This window comes from Leopardus geoffroyi, chromosome A2, assembly GCF_018350155.1.
Source record: "Leopardus geoffroyi isolate Oge1 chromosome A2, O.geoffroyi_Oge1_pat1.0, whole genome shotgun sequence".
NCBI lineage: Eukaryota > Metazoa > Chordata > Mammalia > Carnivora > Felidae > Leopardus > Leopardus geoffroyi.
This window is the reverse complement of record NC_059331.1, coordinates 77401805-77425931: the sequence shown is the minus strand read 5'-3', so window position 1 is coordinate 77425931 and position 24127 is coordinate 77401805. Positions and strand designations below refer to the sequence as shown.

At 43.7% G+C, this 24127-nt stretch overlaps 1 protein-coding gene across 3 annotated transcripts in view; it reads right to left on the bottom strand.

The window, feature by feature from the left end:
- The window catches only part of SLC26A3 (solute carrier family 26 member 3), a 47504-nt gene that overhangs the window by 10942 nt on the left and 12435 nt on the right, over positions 1-24127 (bottom strand). For all 3 annotated transcript variants that reach the window (XM_045494439.1, XM_045494438.1, XM_045494437.1), the window contains exons 2-15: positions 18659-18873; positions 17822-17961; positions 15990-16100; positions 15562-15734; positions 14092-14256; positions 11413-11565; positions 10920-11002; positions 6584-6731; positions 6372-6485; positions 6188-6265; positions 2950-3045; positions 1942-2048; positions 772-841; positions 588-680 (exon numbers count right to left, since the gene is read on the bottom strand). In XM_045494439.1, the coding sequence (XP_045350395.1) occupies positions 588-680; positions 772-841; positions 1942-2048; positions 2950-3045; positions 6188-6265; positions 6372-6485; positions 6584-6731; positions 10920-11002; positions 11413-11565; positions 14092-14256; positions 15562-15734; positions 15990-16100; positions 17822-17961; positions 18659-18789 (1662 nt within the window). In that variant the 5' untranslated portion in view covers positions 18790-18873. The remainder of the gene's footprint in view (positions 1-587; positions 681-771; positions 842-1941; positions 2049-2949; positions 3046-6187; positions 6266-6371; positions 6486-6583; positions 6732-10919; positions 11003-11412; positions 11566-14091; positions 14257-15561; positions 15735-15989; positions 16101-17821; positions 17962-18658; positions 18874-24127) is intronic.

Below are 24127 nucleotides of genomic sequence, written 5' to 3'. Positions count from 1 at the left end.
CAGAAGCTCTATGCAAAGTACAGAGCAGACCAAAAGGCAGGTTAGAGAATAAGTGCTGATCTTTTGTTTCTTAACCTTAAAGGCTGCTTCTCTGTCACCTTCTCTTCAGCCCATCAGGGACATTCAGCTGTCCTTTGGTGTTAAATATTCATGTAAGTTACGTTTACTCGTTTCCATTTAGATCATAAATATTCACTTGCTATCCTGAATATCTCCAATGACAGTCAAATAATAAGTACTCTCTAGTTTCTGAAGTCGGTGCCTAAGGAAAATCTGTAGGTTACTATCCACGAAAACCCAGCAACCCCAAATCCTGTGATACGTCCTTTCATTCTATGGCAAAATTGGATAAAAGTTGGCTCTGTATTGAATCTCATCCAAAGGGCCTTACTTCCCAACATATGCCTGGGCCCCTTACAAGGTAGTTTCACCTGCTCTGGAACATGGGACAGAAAAATACTAACCCAATCTGGCGTCAACATATGTGAAATCATTCACCCTCTGTTGGCAGAACAAACATTTCACTCCTAGATATTCAGTGGAGTTACAAAAAGTATATATATATATGTAACAACTTCAAACCTTACAGCATCGATAAGTTTCTGCTTAAAGAAATGAATGTTTGCAAAGTAGATGGGAGATGGACACCTGAAGATCTTCACCCCTTCTGGTTCATACATCTGTAAGGCAGAGAAGTACTATGAGATGATGCCCATTGGATTCATATTGATATCTTTCATCAAGTCAAAGTCAAAAATGAATCTTCCTTACGTCAGAGTAATCTTTTTTATTCTTATAGACGTTGCTCCTTCCAACATTCGCCAGTGTGCTGCATTTTGGACTGTAGGGGAAAATCAACACCAAGTGAATTACTCGTGCGTGTTTGTTAACACGGACCTTTCCCAGCCTATCAAAGATGGCTCACTTTCAAAATTTAAAAGGCTGGGGATTCATCATGCCGTTAGGCACCCTGGAGGGCAAACAACTCGTTGCCCTCCCATGCCTCCTAGAACAGGGCCTCCCACTTACCACCTCCCACTCTACAAAGTGCTTCCATATGCTTTTGCTGTTTGGATCCCGAATATCACAGTTATTCAGTGAAACAGACAGATGGGGTTACCCATTTGTAGTGATAAGGACGTGGTAAAGCATAATGTTTTGCCTGTGACCGCTTGGTTTGTCTCTATGATTGATGGGTCCCCAAGAAATGAGTGAAAACATAAATGAATAAGAGAGTGCAGGAACATTTCAACATAAACGTATTCCATCAGTCAGGTATTAACGTTAACTATACCACCTTCTGTTCTAGAACTCTTAAAGCAACCAAGAAGCCTGTTTCTCTGTCACACCATGTCACCTAACACAGGCTGAGTGACCACGTGGTGGTGACACTGTATGGCAGAGATGTAAGAATCAGGAAGATGTTTGGACTGGACGTTAAGAATCAAGAATGCTAACTAGCTTTTGTGTCCTTTTCAGACAAGAGGCGACTTGGAGAAGTTCTCTAGTCCGGCTCCCTGTTTTTCAGGTGGGAGCTCAATCTAGCAACCCCTAAAGAGGAACAGCCCTCCACTAGACGTGGAGAATCCCACAGTCTTTGTGGGAACACATTTCCATGTCCAGCAAGGCTAGGGCAAAGACATCAAACCTGCTCAGAGGATAATGACTTTCGGTTTACAGCTGGGCAAACAGGCTCCAAGATTTATATGATTTCTTTGAATTTGTGGCAAAGCCATTGGCCCACCAACAGCTGGTGGGACCTGGGCTGACGTTCTGGGGTCACCTTGAGGCGAGTGACGTGAGGAAAAACAGACTGGCCCATCTTGATAGATAAGCATGCCTGTTAACCAAACTACATTCCCCTTAATCAGTGACAAGTATTTTTCCCCTTCCAAGGGCAGGTTGAAGTCTGCACGGATGCAGAGCACGACAAACACTCACAACTGGGTCCTGAACACAATGGTCAGGAGCTGGAATGCCACGCTGGCCGCCAGGCCCAACCCGAGTCCCAGGACAATGGCAAAGATGAAGGTCATGATCCATATCAGCTGTAAAGAGAAGACAACGTATGCAGCACAATTTAGTCCGACTCAAGTCCAGCGTCTCAGGTCCTGAGCTCTGAGAAAGCATGAGCTTCTAAAGTCAAAGCAGAGGCTGGACATGTACAGGACAAGGGACCTGCCTCGAGAGGTCATTTCTGTGGGTTCATTCGGAGCCGCAGAAACGCATGCAAATATTTTTACAAGTCCAAAGACACTGGGTCCATTTCTCATCCCATTCCTGAGCCAGTTAAGGAAAGGACTGAGCCTCACACCGTGGAAACAGGACCTGTTGGTTACAGTCAGCAAACTAATGGGCAGCAAATTAATTTCTTACTTGTGGCCTGCTGTTTTAATCAATGGCTACTATCTGTACAAGAATCATAGCTTGCCCAAAGGGTGTTAAGATCCCCAACAATTATCTATCAGGAACTAAAGTAAACCAAGTGTAGCTGATTACTTTATTCCTGTTAAGTACCGTAGGAGATGTAAGCAACCTTTTTATGCCCCAGACTTTGATCCTGATAAAATTATGGACTCTGCTTCTCCTCCTCGCAAGGCATGCCAAGTGCGAGGGGAGCCTTTCTAGAGTATTTCCAAGAGGAATGTTCAGAATTTAAATTCCTCCCAGATCCTCTGGAAACGAACGTGTGATCTAATGAAGAACAGGAGTAGTAGTGTTTCGTGGGCATTTCCTACTTGCAAGTGGCTCGTTCTTTTAAATTAAAATCCCTGAGGATGATCGTTAGCGTATGCAGTTTAAAAGCAGCAAGTGAAATAAGCTCAGATATTTGAACAGACGTAGGCAAACAACATTGCACTTAGCTTACACTACGAACACGCACTTCCCATCAGCATCAGGACGGCGTCCCGATTCCTCCCTCTTTCAAATGTCGTTGCCTCTACTCACACAATCGTATTTATCCTTTTGCCACAGTCTTGGTATTTCTGTGAACTGCATCAGCATTCCCTTCAGGTTCCCAAGTGCTAACGCTGCCAGGACAGACTGCAAAAAAAAAAACATTGAACAGCAGATGTACTGAAAGATAATCAAAGAAGCCATGCAAAGCAAAGGTGAAGGCTGTAGATAAGTTGTGTCCTTTAAAGGGCCTCGAAGCCTATCACAGAACACACCCTTTTCCGGTATACAGTGCCATCAAGATGCACCAGGTCTGAGACTCTGACCTGTTCCCAGTCATGGCTTTGTCTCCACCATGGTGTCGGCTGCAGGCTATGGATGGGATGAAAGCACTTACTAGCCTGTCCTTTGGGACAGAGCCAGGCAGCTCTTAAGACCTACACCTTGAAAAATTTTTCCCAAAGATAACCTGTTTGGTGATGGGGAGGCAGGTTGCTTTTTGTTAAAAACCAAAAATAAAAAACCTTGGGAAGCTTGGCACACCTGGAATCGTAATTCAAGCCTTTGATGATGATCAGCATTCAACCATTTGTTAAGAGGAAGCTGAGGTTAGCCGAGATTTGAGGCACCCTCTCTGGCACAGCATGAGTCATGTCTGTCTTGTTCCCTGCTATATCCCCGGGACCGCCAGGACTGGTAAACAAATGCATATAGGATGGGTTTTGATACTTATTCGGTGAGTGAGTGGATATGCTAATGAATTAATATTTCCCAATATTAGCCAGCCCTAACCACTCATTAACACGGCCTCTTTTAAGAAACCCTGATGTTGATACAACTTGATTAGGAGATTCACGAAGAATGATCTGGGTGGGAAACTCGCCTCTAACCCCAGCAACACTTGGGGCTTCTGCTTCTCCACGTGCCAAAATGAAATCATTTGTCTTGCAGGAATTAGGATAGTTCTGGTAGAAAAAAAAAAAATGCGGACTAGGCAACTATGCTCTCTTCCTTATTTGGATTTTAACACAATGGTAGGAACATGCTCCCAACCCCCACCCCCCACCCCCAATTCAAGCTGTTCGTTCTGAATGGACGATGGCATTTGTGTATCGAGCGCTGTTATGCCGTCACGGCGCAGTGCGTGAAGAAGACCCCGACAGCTTTTATTTTCCCATCTCAAAGATAGTTTGGTCTGGGTGTTTTTTGATTTTTACAAGTAACATTCAGAACTTAATATCTAACCGGTTAATTTTACTCACTGTGAGAACAGAGGCCATTGTTTAGGGCACTAAATAATGGCCTTGGTGGCATGAAAGGGAAATTGCCAGTTAAAAAAATGGCGAAAACCGAATAGAGCCTGTAATCTAGTTAGCAGTATGGTTTTGTACTGGTTTTGGTAATGTACTGTGGCTACATAAGATGTCACCACCGTGGTGGCCGGGCGAGGGGTCTGCCGGACTCTGTACAATGTGCTCTCCCCCCTCACCTGGTCAGTATTCCACAGAGAAACAATTTTTGAAAAATTTTCATTGAGATCCCTACACAACAGAGCCCTTTCAAAAAATAAAGATTACAGAGCACTGAGAAGCCATAGAAAGGAAAAGGGGGATAATCTTAGAGGGAACCAGGCATCCATACTGCAGTTGATATAAAGCATTAAACACGGATGAAAGGCTTCGAAGTCCGCTGATCCTTAATCAGCACTCAAGAGACATTTATCATTAGCTACTGGCATATTTCCTATGACACGGAGAAGCAAGCCAGCTGTTCCAAGCAAACAGATGTTGCACGCACAATGGCAGAACGTGTCACATGGATCCTTTGTAGCAGGGCCTTTGATTCAGGCCCTCGGTGTGCTTTATTCATGAGAGAGAGAGGATTTTAAATGGCAATTACTTCTTGAGGTTCTCTATCTCGATGTGCGTGAGGTAGAGCCCAAGCGTATCCACGGGGAAAGCACAGTAAGGCAGAATTCTCAGTGGGGAGGGGGGCTGTATGCGCACTTGTTTCTATTGAGATCTACATTCTTCTATTTCTTTGAGGGACTTCTTGATTCCTTTGGAAATCAGTTAGCTCGTGGAGAAGGCACCTTTTCGGCCAATAGTACTCTGCAATGTTTGAAGGCAGATTTGGCCAGTGGGGCTCTTTGGCACAACCACACTGTTCGTCCAGAAACCTGGGACCATCGTCACTTTCCAGCCACCGACCAACAAGGAAAAAGGCCTAGATACCAACCAATAAACACTGGGGGCCCGTGTCCTACCTCTATGCCCTTTGTAGTCAGAAGTGTAATATAATGTTTATAGAGTAACAACAATACGACGGTAATAATATCAATAATAATGGCTGCCATTTGTTACCTGCTTGCCCCGTGCCAGGCCCCGGGCTAAGTCCTTAATGTACAATATTTCATTTCGTTTTCACAGTGACTCTGTGACGTGGGTACTGTTTCCCTCCCTATTTTACAAACGGAGCACTTGAGGTTCAGAGAGGTTAAGTAACTTGCCCCAAAGCACACAGAGAATAAGTGCCAGGGCCGGGATGAGAAAAGTAGGCCTACAGGACTTGAGCGCCAGGGCTCCGTGGAGCACCTCAAAATTATATTACCACCACGAAGAGCAACGCATTTACCATTGTCGGTCTCCTAGAGATCCTCTGTTTCCCAGGGCCTGCTGCTGTTTTTAAAAATCTGGGTGCTGTCGCAGGTTGCAAAGCACGAACCTAAACCCTCAAAGATGACAGCAGAGATGGACGAAGGAGCACGAGGGTGAGGATGGGAGGCCTGTGTGTGGCGCTCGCTTCCATCCCGCAGTCACCCGGCGCCACGCCGGGCTTGGAGTCCAGACTAACTTCGGGAGTTGCAGGGCGGATCCCTAAGGACGGGTTGTGTGGCTGGTAGCACCACTCCCGGAAGCTGATAGCGGCCCCAGCTACCTCGGCCTTTAGGAAGATCTTCACTCCCGTCAATGCACATGGAGGCTGCGGTGCCAGCGTGTCTTCCCGTCCAAACATTAGTTATATTCGGGGCTACGGACACGCCGGAGGGTAGAGTAGATAAGGTAGCTGGGGCATTTTGCATTCCTAACATTCATAAAATGCCGCCAGTGGAAAAAAAATAAGTATTTTTGGCCCAGGAGTATTGATTAGGAAGAGTGCTTGAGAGTCTGCAGCGAGCTCATTTTCCCATTCAGTTTGTGCTTCCAGAGTTGAAGAACCAGGATCTTGGATTCCTCCCACAAAGCGGAGAGACAGAGAGAGAGAGTACCCAAAGGCAGACAGGTGTTACCTTTTGTAGTGGCTCCAGAAGAAATCCAATGGATACAATGACAATCAGAACGATGATAGCAGAGAGAAGCCCAGCAATCTGTTAACGACAAAAAGATGCTCATCATGGAATTGCCTTCTCCCCTGGCTTGGATTTCCCCGGCACAATCGCCAGGGGGGCCCTGGCAGCAAAGACCCTGAAATACCTGTGTTTTGCCTCCAGTGCTCTCCTGAACCCCCGATCTGGAGAGGGCAGTACTTGCGGCAAAGCCTTTGAATGATCCACTGAATATGTTACTCAATCCCAAGGCTATTAACTCCTGGCAGGAGAATGAAGAGGAGAATCTTTTTTAGAGGTGGCACCGTCGAATATTACTTAGAGTGGCCAAAGGACCCCCAGCATAGGTTGTAAACTTACCTGATTGCCATCAATCGGGTAATCATACTTGAGGGAATAGATGCTGGCCACTGAGAAGGCCACCACAAAGCCAACGATCGCGATGCCGAAGCTATCCCCGATGGTCTCTTGGAAAATCTGCATGTTGGGTGCGCTGGGGGACTGAAATCTGAAAAGGAAATTGAGCTGAGTTTGAATGTCACCAACCTACTAATAAACCTTCAGTGGCATCCATTTGCCCTCAGGAAAAGCCCGAATTCTTTAGCAAGGCCCCCATCCCTCCTTCCCCCCCCCAACTCCTGCTCAATCGCTATCATTTCCCAGAATTTATTCTCCAGCAATACCAAGCTTTTTTGTTTGTTTCTCAAAGGCATCACCTGTACTCTTAACTTGGAAGCTTCGAATTTGCTGTTCCTTCTGCCCATACCATTCCCCTCATCCCCCTCCCTCCCTCCTTCCAGAATGTCCTCTCTCACCACCAAGGTCAGGGTTAGTTGACATTCTCTTGGCTTCTCCAGCTCTGGATGCTTCCCTTCCTTATCCCTCCCTCCCACCGCCCCCCCCCCTCCAAACTCCCTACCCCGACACAAAGCAGGGACTATGACTACTTCATTATTCTATCACCAGGACTGAGCATTCTTCATGGCGTACATCATGGCGTACGTCAATAATCGTCTGGCAAATCAATGAATGAATGCAGTCCAGGCTGACTTTTGTCTCACTGTGGAGTGTGGCCAGCAAGAATTTAGCACCACCACAAACTTTGGAATCTGTTATCTTACTGTTGAAAAGCAATGCTGCCTGATTTTGATACAAGAATGTCAATCCAGTCCCATGATAACGGTGCATCTGATATTTTGCTAGTATAGCCACGCCATAAGGTACACTTGTATCCCTCTAAGCTTCATGCAACATGTCTTAGATCCCACTGGTATTGTTACGCTGGATTGAAGAGCATCACCCGTAATCCCTCCAACAGTCATCCATGGATGAAGGTCTTTGAACAAACACAGTTCAAGACAAGGGAAGCGAGAAAATCTCCCCTCCATTGATAGCAATACCTTTCATGAAAAGCTGTTCGCAAACACATGGGCCTCGGACTCTGCCCTAGGTTCCACAGAACCGCTAGAGCCAGCTATAGCCCCGATGGAGAAGGGCATTTATAGTGACGTAGTGGTCAGGAAAACGTTCAACTCAGAGAAGAGCCGTCTGTGTTTGTACCTCATGAATTTAGAGCAGTTCAGTGATACTTACTAATTGTATTATAAAAGGTACAAGTATCTCCAAGTCAACGCCAATTTACTGACATGCTCAACTCCTGTCAACATCTGTTTCTGATCTAAATCTTAATGAAAGTAGGTTTATTGGATCCACTGGACAATTTCCTACTTGCTGTTCATATTTTGTGAGTATCTATGCTAATATACTTTCAACCTTAATCTTTAAAGAAAATTTTTTATGTTTATTCATTTATTTTTTAAGAGACAGAGTACAAGCGGGGGAGAGGAGAGAGAGAGAGAGAGAGAGAGAGAGAGAGACAGAATCCGAAGCAGGCTCCCGGCTCTGACCTGGCAGCACAGAGACTGACGCGGGGCTCGAACTCACGAGCCATGAGATCATGGCCATGAGATGAGCCGAAGTTGGATGCTCAACCAACTGAACCACCCAGGTGCCCCAGCTTTAATCTTGAAGAAGTACCATGACCACAAATTCTGCAGCTACCATGAATCAGAAAGTTAGCTTGGAATATTGTTTTCTACAAAACAAACCCCAAATCCATGATACAATGAAGATTTGCATTTTATACCAAAATAACCAGAGGTCTGCTATTATTCTTGTGTCCTGGCCTCTAAATACCTTAGACAGAGTGGTGTGGTGGAGATTTACAGTCTGAAAACTTGGGTTCAGTTCCTGGCTCTGCTACGTACCCTTGCCTGAGCCAGTTTCCTCGTTTGTAAAGGGAAGATAATAATGCTTGTTTTATTTACTTCATAATTTGGGGGGGGGGTCAGATAAAATAATGAATACTGTTAGAACTATTAGAATACTAATAGAACATGAATACTATTTACACACTGTAAGGTACGAAGTGCCTGTTAGCTACTATTATAAGATCCCTCTGGAATCAGAATATGTCCTCTGTGTCTCCTTTACTGCTTCGATGATCACTTTCTTTCAGTCAGTGGGTGTGACTTCACAAAATCATTTCTGGGGTGTCATACTTATTAACAGCAGCTGAGCAATAATTAATAATCATTGTTTTCCAGGTGTATTCTTTTTGCAGTCATCGGAAATTTAAAATGCCCACTCGGGGTCCTGGATGGCTTAGTCCGTCGAGCTTTTTGACCCTTGATCCCAGGGTTATGGGGTCAAGCCCTGAGTTGGACTCTGCACTGAGCATGGAGTCTGCTTTAAGATTCTCTCTCTCTCTATCACTCACTCTGCCCCCTCCTCTGCTCACGCATGCGCTCTTTCTCTTAGAAAAATGAATTAAAAAAATTAAATGCCCACTCAATTATCACCCAGAAAAGAATGGAGTGTAAAGAGCCCAGTACCTAATTTAAGTGCTAAATTAGCAACAGTTAGTAGTCATGCAGTGTGACCGCTTACTCTAGGCCAGGCACTTAGGCATGTCACATGTATTAATTAACACACTTAATCCTTACAAGAAGCCAATGTGAGAGCTACTATTTTTAGCCCTGTGTTTTCAGCCAAGGACACTGAGGCATAAAGTTTAGTTATTTGCCCAAGATCAAAAAATAACTCAAGTAAATCCGAGGCACTCTGCCTCGAGAACAGCCGAGCTTGCCTGGTAGGCTACACTGTCTCCCTAAATGTGAGTTATTCCTTCCCCCACCCCACAAACACTGTGGAGAGAGGTCCACCGACATTCAAGGTTTATTCACTAAGTCTCTAAGACTGTAACTAAGTGTTCTTTTTTTTTTTAACATTTGTTTATTTTTGAGACAGAGAGAGACAGAGCATGAATGGGGGAGGGGCAGAGAGAGAGGGAGACACAGAATCAGAAGCAGGCTCCAGGCTCTGAGCCATCAGCGCAGAACCTGACTCGGGGCTCGAACTCACGGACCGTGAGATCGTGACCTGAGCTGAAGTCGGACGCCCAACCGACTGAGCCACCCAGGCGCCCCTGTAACTAAGTGTTCTTAAGTTTATCTTTTATTTCCCAAATCCTTATGAAAAGATCCTCTTTAATTTTTCTATTTTAATTTTATTTTAATTTTATTCTATTCTAATTTTAATCTATCATCTATCTACCTACCTACCTATCATCTATTATCTATCATCTATCTATCTGTCATCTAGCTAGCTAGCTGTCATCTGTCTATGTAATTCATGTCTTCTAAAACTTTTAAATAAAGTATAACCACTTGCAAGTTGCAGAGTGAAGAGAAACCCTAGAAATGGTCTTTCAGTTTCAGACTAATTCCTGCTTAAAAATCTTTTAAATTAAAAGTGGTGTTTGAAATTCATTAAGTGTAACAGATGACTCTCCGGTGATAAAAATATTTTTGCTTTAAAATACACATACTTGCTTTTTTTTTTTTTAAAAATGGTTATTTTAAAGTCCACAAAGCATATGAATGCTGATTCCTGGAATTCTCAAAAACTCTTTAGGCATGGGGAGGGAGGGAAGTCTTTTTTTTTTTTTTTTTTAAACAGGAACACAATTTGTCCTTGGGAAGCAAATCGAAAGACATTGAGGCTATGGTCAGAGGGCAGAGAGAAGAAAGCCCAAAACTGGATCCCTCTTCTCAATCCGATAAATGCAATGCAATCAATACATTTTCAATGTCCCGGCATGAACTGGACCTCCCGTCCTGATCTGCAGCATTAACTGTTGCTCTGGCCTTGTTTTGAATTTGATCACGAGGAAGGACAGAGTGTGCCCTATCTGGATTGCTCAAGCAGTGTGCCACAGGTATTCCTTCTGTGTCTCTTTTGAACTGTTGGAACTTGGCCCCAGTAACCTCAAACAAAACACTACATATTGTTTATAGTAATTTATGGACAAGGAAATCTGGCTTCATTTGTTTCCTTTTTTGGGAGGAAAAGCAGGTTTGATTTTCCTATTTTTTTACTTTGCTCTACTTTTACCTGCGTGTGAATCCCTGCTCATCTGGCGTGTGCATTCTTCCACGAGGACAGACTTTCTGACATTAAGAACTGCAGAGCCTCTGCGGCTCCTTCCTAGAAGGAGAGTATCGTGCCTTCCTCATCCTCCCAAGAGGTAGGGAGGGTTCTGAGCTGGATTAGTGCATTTCAGCTTGCAGCCCTCTGCAGCTACTGCCCACTCTCTAATCAGTGCTTGGAGACTGATCATAAAAGACACACTTACCCTCTTTTCATCTCCCCAACCACAGCCACCTCAAACCTGTTTTTGAAGTCAAAGCCATAGGACACACCTGTTGCGATCACAGTCTGCAAAGTTGCAAATTGCCCAAGTTAGAAATATGAGATAATGACTAACAGTCTGCTTAGATAAGAATCTCAAGCCCAGGCTTTGCTACTTTTTACAAAAGTCCTGAAGCAATTCTAATGTGTCACCAGAGTTAAGAACCACAGCTCTGATTCCCGTGGGTCTGTCACCCTCTCCGAGACCTTGCTCTCTGAGCCGGCCACGTCTTACATGGAGAGAATGAACACAAAATCATAAAAGGAAGTCATTTAATTCTGCATGAAGAGAACGCCATACTAAAGATTACACCCAGAAAATGCAGAGATGGCATCTGTCCCACTAACACCTCCTGATCTGCAAATGGCAAAGGGCTTTCAACAGAGCAACAGGAGACTAATGAATTCTGGAGGAAAGTCTGAAGATGATCAGTTACCATGATGAGTTCAATTGGGATGGGCACCGGAAGTTTGGCTTTGTAGCGCTGATTTATTTCTTTAACCACAAATACAATCAGCAGAATAATCAAGGATGTCACAAGGTCTGCAATATTAGTCTTCTCTATTTGTGTGAATATGGAATTCAGTACCTAAAATCATAAAAGCGAAAGACAGCCAAGTGCTATACTTTTTCCTTCTTTTTAAAAATCTTTTTTATTCTTACTTTTTTGTGAACTTTTTAAAAATTTGAGTGCAGTGGACACACGATGTTAGTTTCAGGTGTACAATACAGTGATTCGGCCTCTCCAGACGTTATGCTGTGCACGTCACAGGCATAGCTCCCATCTGTCACCATGCAACTCTATTACAAGATCACTGACTGCATTCCTATGCTGTGCCTTTATTTCCGTGATACATTCATTTTATAACTCGACTGTATCTCCCTCTCCCCTTTACCAACTCCACCCAAACCCCCAGCCCCACCCCTCTGGCAACCATCAATTTCTTCTTTGTCTTTATAGGTCTGATCCTGCTTTTTGTTTGTTCATTGGTGTTGCTTCCCCCCGGCCAAGTTATATTAATGTACAATGTGGATGCAACATTTGATTATTTCCAAACAGATTTACAAGAAACATTGAGGCAAAAAGGCAGACATAGATGGCATAGCAGTCCTCTGTTCTGCTCATGTTAACCATGAATCAGTAATTGTAGCTACCAGCATGGAGGTAGGAGAAAGGTAGGTTAGCATAGTATTGGCACCACACTGGTTTAGGGATGCTTTTGGCATTTTTGCTGGGAAGCTCTTTGGCCGGTGTCCAAAATTTTCACATTTTCACAACTGGTCTCTCTGCTTTTCGGTCTCATTGGCCATTATTCCACAATCATCATCATTGCTCTATCCAGGGAATAACCTCTGGTCCCCAAAAGTTTTCTTAGCATGTGTCTCCTTAATTCCTGGCCTTTTTTTTTTTTTTTTTTTAAAGGTCAAAGCCCTTCACATTTCTTGGTTTACTGTCTGTGTCACTTTTGGGAATTCGTTTCCTAGCTATTTTGTGCACTGTGCATAATCTTAATTTTTTTTTTAGTTTTATTCATTTATTTTGAGAGGCAGAGAGAGAGTTTGTGTGTGTGCACATGAGCAGGGGAGGGACAGAGAGAGAGAGGGAGAGACAGAGAATTCCAAGCAGGCTTCTCATTGTCAGCCTGCCTTGGGGCTTGAACTCACGAACTGTGAGGTCATGATCTGAGCCAAAATGAAGAGCCACTTAACCGACTGAGCCACCCAAGAGCCCCTGCATAATCTTAATTTTTGAGGCCACTTGGATTCCATATCCATGGGATCCATATAGCTCAAGCAGGCCCAAAATAGATCTCAAATTGTTCCTCGAACATTCCACTTCTAGAATAGCTCTCGATGGGAGTGAGAGAGTGTTGGCTCCAATATGGAGCAAATTCTGTCTCAACTCCCAATAACTAATAAGCCCAACTAATAAGCCCAAAGTTAATCAAAGCAAGGACATAACAAAGATCAGAGTGGAAATAAATGAAATAGAACTAAAAGGACAATAGAAAAGATCGATGTAACCAAAAGCTGATTTTTTGGAAAAGATAAATAAAACAGGCAAGCATTTAGTTAGACCCGGCAAGACAAAAAGAGAGAACTTAAATAAAATCAGAAAGGCTAAGAGGCACCTGAGTGGCACAGTCAGTTAAGTGTCCAACTCTTGATTTCTGCTCAGGTCATGATCTATGGTCATGAGATAGAGCCCTATGTGGGGTTCCACCTTGAGCTGGGAGCCTGCTTAAGATTCTCTCTCTCTCCCTATTTCTCTGCCCCTCCTCTGCTCTCTCTCTCTCAAAAAAATAAAATAAAATAAATTGGGCTTTAAATAATCAGAAGCACTAAGGACACAGTCATTCTACAGTACATCCTCAGGTAGAAGAAAGAGCGACTGCCCTATTTACACATTGGCTAATGTCCTTTTGCTTTATAAACAGGGATGCATCAAAGAGTCAGAAGAACCTCAATTTTAAAAGAACAAGACCTGCCTTTGAGAAACAGCGAAACGTTAACGTTCAATTAGCACATTTCTTTCAAAATAAAATTTGGAGGAAAGTTTTAAATCTTGGGACAAAATAGGAAAGCCTTTAATAAGGCACTTCAAGTTTTTCTTTTAAAAATTTTTTTTTTTTTTTTCAACGTTTATTTATTTTTGGGACAGAGAGAGACAGAGCATGAACGGGGGAGGGGCAGAGAGAGAGGGAGACACAGAATCGGAAACAGGCTCCAGGCTCTGAGCCATCAGCCCAGAGCCTGACGCGGGGCTCGAACTCACAGACCGCGAGATCGTGACCTGGCTGAAGTCGGACGCTTAACCGACTGCGCCACCCAGGCGCCCCAAGTTTTTCTTTTAAATAATACTTAAGAGTCAAATCTCAGAGCACTGGTACTTAATTTCCTTTGTTCACGTTGACCGGATGGTAGACGTAGTTGGTATTCAGTGTTCTCCCCTTTGCCACTAATTTTTTCCTAATGTGACTAAATCTCACCACCCGTTGACTTCTTGGAAGTTGTAGGCAAGCCCCACGATGAAGGCATTACCGGAAAGTTCTCCCAGACACATGATAGTAAATTTCACAGACTTCGATACTTTTTAGGCCAAAGGACTACTCACTTTGAAAATTGAAAATGGATCAGTGTGTGCAGGAACATTCAGCTGAAGCATAAACTTGAGCTGAGAAACCAAAACGTGCACGGCAGCAGCTGTGGTGAAGCCACTGATTAGGGACTCTGATAGATAGATCACCACGAACCCAATCTGCAGAACTCCCATGAGCAACTGGGAAGAGAGGGGAAAGGCCTTTGTTAGTGTAGATTACCGACACAGCTCAACAAACTAAAGCACCAGCCGCTGAAATGATTCAAAATGTAAAGGTTCAGCCTGTATGCCTGTGTCTTGAAGCAGGTGTCCTTGTCTCCTGGAACACCTCGGGTTCAGGGTGCCTCCCTCCCCTTCCTTCCCGTATCCTACCCGCAAGGTAGATCATGACATAGTGTTCACATAGCGTGTGAGTCTAGTATACCCCAAGAAGTAGCAGGCTTATTCCTCCCCGCTCCACTTTTTAAGATGCCGTACCTTTAGAAGACTCACCCAACATACCTTCCATAGCAAAAGCTTATCTAGAATCAGCCCTCATAAATTTTCCCATGTAATTTTAAGTGACTTTCTAGCTGCTATGGCATTCATGGGTGAGCATCCATTCATGTTCCTTCCAACAAGTTACTTTCATAGGAAGGACACAACTGTGTATTAAACCTCAGAAGTGCTCGCTTTTAACCAGGGGCCACAGTTGTTAATTCCCCCAAAGCATCAGTATTTTGCAGTAATATGAATGGACAGATTCTCCTTCCTTTGGATATCTGGATGGCCTTTCCATTCGCATCTTGGAATGCAGCCGGATCTGTGAGCACGCAAATGCACTAGATGCAGAAACGTTATTTAAAAGAACCGGCCGTGTTGTCTGTCAGTTGGACACACTGCTGATGTCCTTGTTTAAATTGACTTTTTTTTTTTCTTTAAAGAATGGCCTTAGCCAATAATATCACTAATCATCAACGTAGGCAACATCTTGAGGAACCCATGACATTTTCACTATTCCCTAGCAATGGTGTCAGGGGCATGAATGAGGCTTTAGCCCCTCCATAATCCTCTATAGCTTTCCAGAAAGTCTGGTGTGGACAGTTCAAAGTGCTAAACCCCAACCCTTCCAGCTAGATTACAGTCCCTGAGGAATTAGAACGAGAAAAGTTCCAAAGATGCCAGTGTCACTATTACTTGCATATAGTTATATTTAGTGACTATATTAATTTCAGGTATTTTACTGCATTAAGCATTTCTCTCCTTGCCACTGGTGCCTCCCTGTTTCCGCCTTTCCTTCTCTCTAGACCCACATTCACTCATCTTTGCAAGGTGGATCTTCTCTTCTGCTTCTGGTTGGGGGGAGGGACCCTTCTTATTTCCCGAAAGAGGGATACAGTCCAAAGGGAAGAGTGGAGGGGTGGCAGGAAGGAGAAAGAAAGGAAAGCTGTGCACCAGGGAGGGCAAGCAGAATGGGGAGGGCAGATCACACGAGAAAGTGCTCACCTGAATGATTCCAGAAAGGATTGTAACCGTGGCAGCCACCATCACCTTATACTCATCTGCTGATGAATCATTACTCATCGAGCTATTAGAGAGTTCCAGAGCAGCTGTACTCTCCGACGGGGTTAATCTCACAACTACTGCTCCCACCATCATACTCAGAACTGGAAACGGACCTAATTAGCAGAGGATGCATTGTAGTCAATATACGCCTCCCTAAGGCACAATTATCTTTCAACCATAATGTAGCGGATAAAAAGACCGCTCTCTGTAGCTCTGGCCTCCTTCCCCAGCCTCCAGTCCCAATTCTTACAAGAAACCATGACTGTCGTCCTGGGTTATGCACAATTTGAAATTAATCCAGTGCGTGGCTAATGGAGTCAACAAAGAAAAAGCAGTGTGAGCATTAAGTAGCCGAAGAATTCACTTACCCACAGATATGTGTTTAGAAGTGCCCAAGAAAAAGTAGATTATAACTGGGAAAAAGGCTGCATACAGTCCGTAGCTTGGGGGAATGGTGACCAGCAGAGCAAATGCTAAACCTGTAAATACACAAGCATCAGGGTCTTTACTTCATGCAAGGGGAATCATAGAAGTCTTCATTAAGTCCTTCAAGTGTTTCAGACTGAACCTTAAAAATAAGTTACTTGATTAGCTCAAAGTGATTGAAGATGTAAACGTAGGAGCTCAAACTATAATACTCTTAGAAGAAAATATAGGCGTAAGTCTTCTTAACCTTGGATGAGGCAATGGTTTTCTCATAAATGACACCTACAGCGTGAGCAACAAATTGAAAACAGATAAAATTGAGCTCTGTCAAAATTAAATGTGTGCTTCAAAGGATACCATCAAGAAAGTGAAATGACAATCCACAGAATGGGAGAAATTATTTGCAAACCATATCTTGGATAAAAGTCTAGTATCCAGAATATATAAATAGCTCTTGCAACTCAACAATACAAAAAATAACCTAATTTTAAAATGTGCAGAAGATTCATTTCTCCACGGATATACAAATTGCCAGTAAGCCCGTGTAAAGATGTTCGACATCATTAGCCGTCAGGGAAATCAAAATCAAAAGTAAATGAGATACCATTTCAGACTCACTCGGGTAGCTAAAACAAGAAAGGCAGATACTAGCTAGTGTCCACAAGGCTGTGGAGAAATTTGAACCCTTGTATGTGGCTAGTGGGTTACCATGTGGCAGCAATTACTCTCCTAGGGATACACCGAAAAGAATTGACCACAGGTTCACACAAAAACTGGCACACAACTGTTCATAACAACATTATTCATAATAGCCAAAAAATGAAAACAACCCAAATGTCCATCAACTGATGAATGGATAAACAAATGTGGTATACCCATACCATAGGATGACAGTCATCATGGAAAGAGGGGAATTACCCTCACATGCTACCACCTGGATGAACCTTGAAAACATTGTGTTAAGTGGAAGAAGCCAGATACAAAAAATTCTCTGACTCTGTTTATATGAAATGCCCAGAATCGGCAAATCAATAGAGACTGAAAGTTGTTACCGGGGAGTTGGATGGATGGATGGATGGATGGAAAGTGACTACTAATGGACAAGAAGGCTTGGGGATGGTGCTGGTGATAAAAACGTCCTGGAATTGCATAATGATGATGGTTGCACAACCTTGTGAATATACACAAAGAACACTGAATTTTATACATTAAAAGGATGACTTTTATGATATATGAACTACGTGTCAATGTTACTTTATTTTTTGTAAATGTTTTTATTCACCGTTGAAAGAGAGAGAGAGTGAGGGAGAGAGAGAGAGAGAGAGAGAGAGAGAGACAGAGCGTGAGCAGGGGTGGGGCAGAGAGAGAGGGAGACACAGAATCCGAAGCAGGCTCCAGGCTCCAAGCGGTCAGCAACACAGCCCAATGTGGGGCTTGAACTCACGAACCATGAGGTCATGACATGAGCCAAGTTGGACACTTAAGCGACTGAGCCACCCAGGCACCCCAATTACATCTCAATTTTATTTTTTAATCTTTTTTTATTTTTATTTTTTACATTTTATTTATTTTTGAGAGACAGAGCACGAGCAGGGGAGGGGCAGAGAGAGAGGGAGACATAGAATCCAAAGCAGGCTCCGGGCTCTGGGCTGTCAGCACAGAGCCTGATGCAGGGCTTGAACTCACAAACCGTGAGATCATGACCTGAGCCGAAGTCAGACACTTAACCAACTGAGGCACCCAGGTGCCCCACATCTCAATTTAAAAAAGTTACCTTGCAGTACAGCTACCAGCCCTGTGCTGATTCCGGAAACAATGTCACTGAGTAGCCATTCCTTTATCCGGTAGGCTGGTAACCAAGATGCTATGGGGAACAAAGACAGGGCGATTCTCTTGGCCTTTTGTGTGGAACAGCTGAAAACATTGAAAACCATACTCAGTTAATTATTATCAAATTTTAACATTGGGACCTAATTGTAGAGGAAAATTGATAAAGGTGATACCATATTCAAGAATGAACGACCACGTTCACTACCTTTCCCACTAACATTTGCCTGCTTATCCATATGGACTGCCTCCTGGTCACTACCAAAGGATTTTCTTCCTTTCTTTCCTTCTTTCCTTTTCTTTCTTTCTTTCTTTCTTTCTTTCTTTCTTTCTTTCTTTCTTTCCTTCTTTCTTTCTTTCTCCCTCTCTTTCTTTCTTCCTTCCATCTTTCCTTCCTTCCTTCCTTCTTTCCTTCCTCCCTCCCTCCCTCCCTCCCTCCCTCTCTCTCTTTCTTTCTTTCTCTCTTTCTTTCAAAACATGCTGATTCTCTTTGGCCATAATAGAGCTTATGTGTCATCCTCAGCTTGGATTTTACAACGTTTCAGTGGAGAATTTTCCTCCGCCCTCATTTATTAGTCCTCTGATAGGGAAGTTGGGGTTGAGAGCTGAGACAATGTTCATTTTAGAGATTCCCTTTCCAGCTCTGACAGGGAGTAGGAGGTTTGGACACCAAAGATAAAAAGACTCTGGAGGCTATGGGCTAAAGCCAGAAAGGAGAGCTTGAGAAGTTAAGGAGAAGGTGTCTCACTTATTCCTCATACCAGTACCTTAAAAAGTATCTTACCTACAACACACTTTGAGATGATCCAGAAAGGTCTTGTGATGCCTCTGCTTCTTCTTATGTTCTTCCCCAAAAGCATTCGCAGAATACACTGGCCTGGCTACAATGTACTGATTCCCAATGGGTTCGATCATTTTGCTTGCTCTGACGACTGTGGTAAGTGGGAGACCTTTGGAACTGTGTGGCAAACTGTTCTTGCCTTCAGCAGGTTCAAATGCCTGAAACCAAACAGGGCTTGCTTCTTAAATAACTCGGAGATAATGTGATGCAATTTACAGATGAGTGATCTGCGAACTGAATGTTACCACCTTTTGAGATCAAAAGAGACAGGATTAAGGGACCTAGATTGTGTTTTGCGACAGTGATATCACTTTTTACTCCAGTGAGCTGGACACAGCTCCTTTGGGTAAGTAAACAAGGGCTTTTATTATTTATTTTTAAAAGATCACCAAAAAGCAATAAAAATGGACTCAGTTTACTAATCAGTGAGTGCATTTTTTTTTTTTTTTTTTTTTTTTATTTGTTAGGTGTGATCTTATCAAGAAGAGGAATTTAATTTTTTTTCCTTAGGAACGTTTCCAAGGTTGTGGCATTGGAGTCCTGGGACAGCTGAGATTTAAAGCCTATTCATTGCCCCTTACCTTCCTGTCAAGGCTATTCCATTTTATACATCTGAATTTTTGTAATACCTATGAAATGCTTGAACTTTGGGAAATTCAAGGATATTGTCCATTTATTTTTCTATTGTTTCTAGGAGAGTTTTTCCAACATGTAGCTGAGGAAACTATTGCACAAAGCAAGTATTACTTGCTTACTTCGTTGACCAGTGAGATCGTTTTAAGAGATTTTGGCCAACTTTGTCAACCTCTCTGAGCCTCATCTATATCACTGAGCTTATAATACTCAAGGTTCAGGGCGCCTGGGTGGCTCAGCCAGTTAAACGTCTGACTTCAGCTCAGGTCATGATCTCACGGTTCGTGGGTTTGAGACCCGAGTTGGGCTCTGTGATGACAGCCAGGAGCCTGCTTTGGATTTTGTGTCTCCCTCTCTCTCTCTGCCCCTCCCCAGCTTCCACTCTGTCTCTCTCTCTCTCAAAAATAAGTACATTAGAAGTTTTTTAAAAATAATACTCAAGGGGCGCCTGGGTGGCTCAGTCGGTTGGGCGGCCGACTTCGGCTCAGGTCATGATCTCGCGGTCCGTGAGTTCGAGCCCCGCGTCGGGCTCTGTGCTGACAGCTCAGAGCCTGGAGCCCGTTTCGGATTCTGTGTCTCCCTCTCGCTGACCCTCCCCTGTTCATGCTCTGTCTCTCTCTGTCTCAAAAATAAATAAAACGTTTTAAAAAATTTAAAAAAAAAATAATAATACTCAAGTTTCAAGGTAACTCTGAAGATTATATGGGAATGTTTTTACAGCATCTGGAGCATCTGGCATGGCGCCTGGCACACTACAGACTTTCGCTAAGTGATAGTTCACATCCTAGCTATTTGCATTTTCTGCCTAAGATGTTTGTATTTTTCATTGTTGTTGTTGTTCTTATCTCAATCGATTTTGCAAAATCTTTTTAATGCACCTGACCTATTTGGCCCTCACTCTCCTTTAAGGCTCTTCTTGTTCTTATTGTCCTCTTCCTACTAATGAGAAAATAATAGCACGCTCCTCACCACAAAAATCCAAGTACTCTTCCTCGGGTAAGAGAGCTAGCGGAGGGTCAAAAACACAGCTTCCGTTTTCAGATTTCTTTGCTGTGTCTTCTACAGCATGTGCGGCTTCTCTATTGTCCAACGTGCAGGTGAGTGAGGACCTTTCCAACTACCATTAGCATTTTCCCCTGTAACCTTGTTTCTGTGTCACTACCCACAATCCCCAGAATTTTGTTCCCTGACCTCAATCACAGTTATTAATTGAATCATTTCAAACTAGATCGTACCTTGTGGCATGGAGCTCTCTCACTGCTCAAGGGATTTCCAGCGTGTTTGCGGAGCTCAAGTGACAACCGGGAATCAGACGGGGCCGCAATTTCCGTTCCACCTGTCTTGCCTTTGACCACCCATTTCTCTCCCCCATCCTATTCCCTAGTGTCCTCTAAAGTCCTCTCTACTGATCTTCTCTGACCACTGTGGAGTGCTTCTGCCTCATCTTCTGGCTTGACCTCCAGAATTTGGGGTGTTTTTGAGCTTTGTTGTGACTGTTAGACCTCCTCTGTTCTTCTTTCTGAGACTTCTCCCCTCCAAACGAGCTGCTTGTTTTCCTGGCCTCTTCTCTATCCGCCCCCCTCCACCCCATCCCCCCACCCCAGGCCCCAAGTGTCAAATCTCACCAATTACACACTACTCCTCATTGTCAGAAGAATGTTCAAGAAGTGGGATTGGCTCACTTATTGCTATGCATGGCACGGATTTTTGTCCTTCTGTGCCAATTACCGACAATACAGCTGGGGCGTTAACACTTCACAGCTAATCCCCGTCAATGACTCTTGACACCTTAGATCTCTTGCAAACGCTGTCTGGAGTGTCTTTCAAGGACAGCTTTCATCCTGTGAGGTATCCCACCTAGCCACCCTTAGGATGGAGAAGACGCCAGCACCGTGCCCTTATTTCATATGTCAGATGCTGCCGTGGACAGAAAAGAGAGATTCCACTGTTTTGTCACTTTACTCCTATCTTCACCAAGTTGTCCAGAAAAAGTCATCAACTCTTTCTTAAGAAAGTACTTCTTTTTCTTCCTTTTGCTTCTGTATGTTTTTTCTCTGCTAAGACACGGTTTGATTTTTTTTTTTTTTCCAGTTACATCGATGGTGGAAATAACTTCGTTTCTCTTTGCTTCCTTGCCAGAGGATGACCATGGCTGGTTCTTGAGTGGATTCCGTCATACCTCCAGCTGGATCAAGGGCCTGGACCCCGCCATCCTGCCCCACATTGGAAAGTTCCTCCTCACCCCAAGCACCTACTACGAGAGGAAGCGCTCAAGGGTAGGCATCAGGGCAGCTAAAGAAATCTTTCCAGAATTTAGAGAAAGAGACCTTGAGGGTCACATTCCAGTCTTGTGGTTTGTTCTTTTGCTGCCATCCTTGCTTCCAAAGCTGCTGCCTCCTGGTCCACACGTAGCACACAATGTGAGCCACTGAATCAACCACCGTGATGGCAATTCTGCCCGGAGAAGGTCCAGATAGTTATAAATTACTGTCATTCTCCGTTTCATCGTTTCTGGGATTCTTTAGGATGACCTACATTAGTTAGGAATTTGAAAACAATTTTCTTAACTTTTTGTTTGTTTGTTTGTTTGTTTACCTGAACAAATTACCTTGCCTCGGAAATTCTTGGAAAAAAATTTTTCTTCGTTCCTAGAATTACAATTCCGGGCTCGTCTCCAGGATTACCCCCATATTAATATATGCCTTTTCATGTTCTGATTTATCGTCATGCCTCACATTTCTCTCTGGGTTTCCTAGGGTGTCAGTGGCTTTTAGGGGATTGAAATTTTTTCTTAGGCATCTTTCCTCCTAATAATTTTAGAACTCAAAGCCTTGTTTGTACACATTTCCACTTTTATTTCCTTTCCAATGATGTGTTATTTAAAATTTTTTGGCCTTTGTGACATACATGTCATATACGTAGACTCACATATATGCATATGTATAGACCTACGTGGTTCTGAGGCTCAGTCATACACACTCGTCTTTCTCGGCTTTTTTTTTTTTTTTTTTCCTGAGCAGGAATTTAATCCTGGATTTGATTTCTGAGGTTCAGTTTTTTTAATTGAACTATTCTGGTTTATGAATAACTTTTTGATATTTCTAGTGATTAAGGATGATCATGTGCATTACCCCCCCAACCCCACCCTGCACCCAGTTCCGCCCATCTCCACCCTGCAGCCAGGCACTGAGTGTCACCGCCTGCCTTCCAGTTACCGAGCACCTCCGCACTGCCTGCCCCCTCCGCTGAGAGATGTCTAATGGCCTTGACTTTTCCACTCCTCAGCATTTATCTATCCAAGTGTTCTAGTCTCTCCGAGCGCTGCCCTTTCTGCTAGGAAACAGCTCATTTGAACCCAGATGCTCCTAAAACAGTGCTAGTATTTCTCTTTAATTGGTGGTGATTTGTTTTTTAAATTTTTTTTAACGTTTATTTATTTTTGAGACAGAGAGAGACAGAGCATGAACAGGGGAGGGGCAGAGAGAGAGGGAGACACAGAATCTGAAACAGGCTCCAGGCTCTGAGCTGTCCGCACAGAGCCCGATGTGGGGCTCGAACTCACGCACCGTCAGATCATGACCTGAGCCGAAGTCGGACACTCAACCGACTGAGCCACCCAGGCGCCCCTAATTGGTGGTGATTTGAAAGCAGGAGGCAGGCAGGTATGCAGAGTATTTGCCAGTCCCCCCGCCCCCACCTCCCCCAGTCATGGTAGTTACCCGTACCACTATTGCCCAGGGTGGATGCTCAATGATCCCATCCTTCAGTAGGATCTCTGGGTACCCCTGCGCCAGTCAGGAAAAACCAGGGGAAGCAGCCCTGTTTCATGAATTGCCCCTTGGACAATGGGAAATACAGTGGTGTCTTGAGAGCTATACTTATGGGAGGAGGGAGATATAGAAGAACAGGCAGAATAATTGATTCAGTGAGCAACTTAGGAGGAGCCGCAATCTACAGCTGAAGACGAACCAGAAATCAAGGGTGCCTAAAGCCCCCATTCTGGCTGGTGTCAAACCAGATGGAATCAGGGAGAGGGTGGCACTGGAACTGGAGAAGGCCAGATGGTGATTAGGAGTAACTGGGCTGGGGGTGGTGGGTGGGAGGGCGGATCCGTGCTGAGAGGAGAGGTCAGAAGGGGTCATGGGCTGGGGCAGGCAATAATTTCTGGTTCAATGCTGTGACTCCTGTGTATTTCAGTCACTTTTGAAACACGGCAGGGTAATTAATTAAGCTATATTATAAATCTGAATCTAGAACTATTTCATTAGGAGAAACAGATGGGTCCATTATCACTTAGAACGTGAAAAACACTCCTGTTTTCCCCTATGTCTTAGTGATGATCTTTCGAAAGCTATCAGCATCTCACAGACACTTCCAGATTGTTTTTGAGGCCAGAGTTTTTCCCTGCAGAGAGGAGATAAAGTGACATAGAAAGCAATTAGGGGTGATGGATCACCGTGAGGGTACCAAGGATGTGGAGCAGTTTCCCCAGAGAGTCCCAAGCAAGGCAAGATGCCCAAAAGAAAAGATTTTGGAATTTTGGTTTTTTGTTTTTTGTTTTTTGCCAAAATAATATGGATAATTCATACACCTCTTGCTCACTCATAGTGAGTCTTGCATTGCTGACTCAAGAAATTTGTTTCTGTGACTTAATTTATAATGGTCTTTCGGTTTTTCTATTTTTATTTTTTAAAGTTTATTTGTTTAAGTAATCTCTACACCCAACATGGGGCTCAAACTCGTGACCCCAAGGTCAAGAGTACCATGCTTTCCCGACTA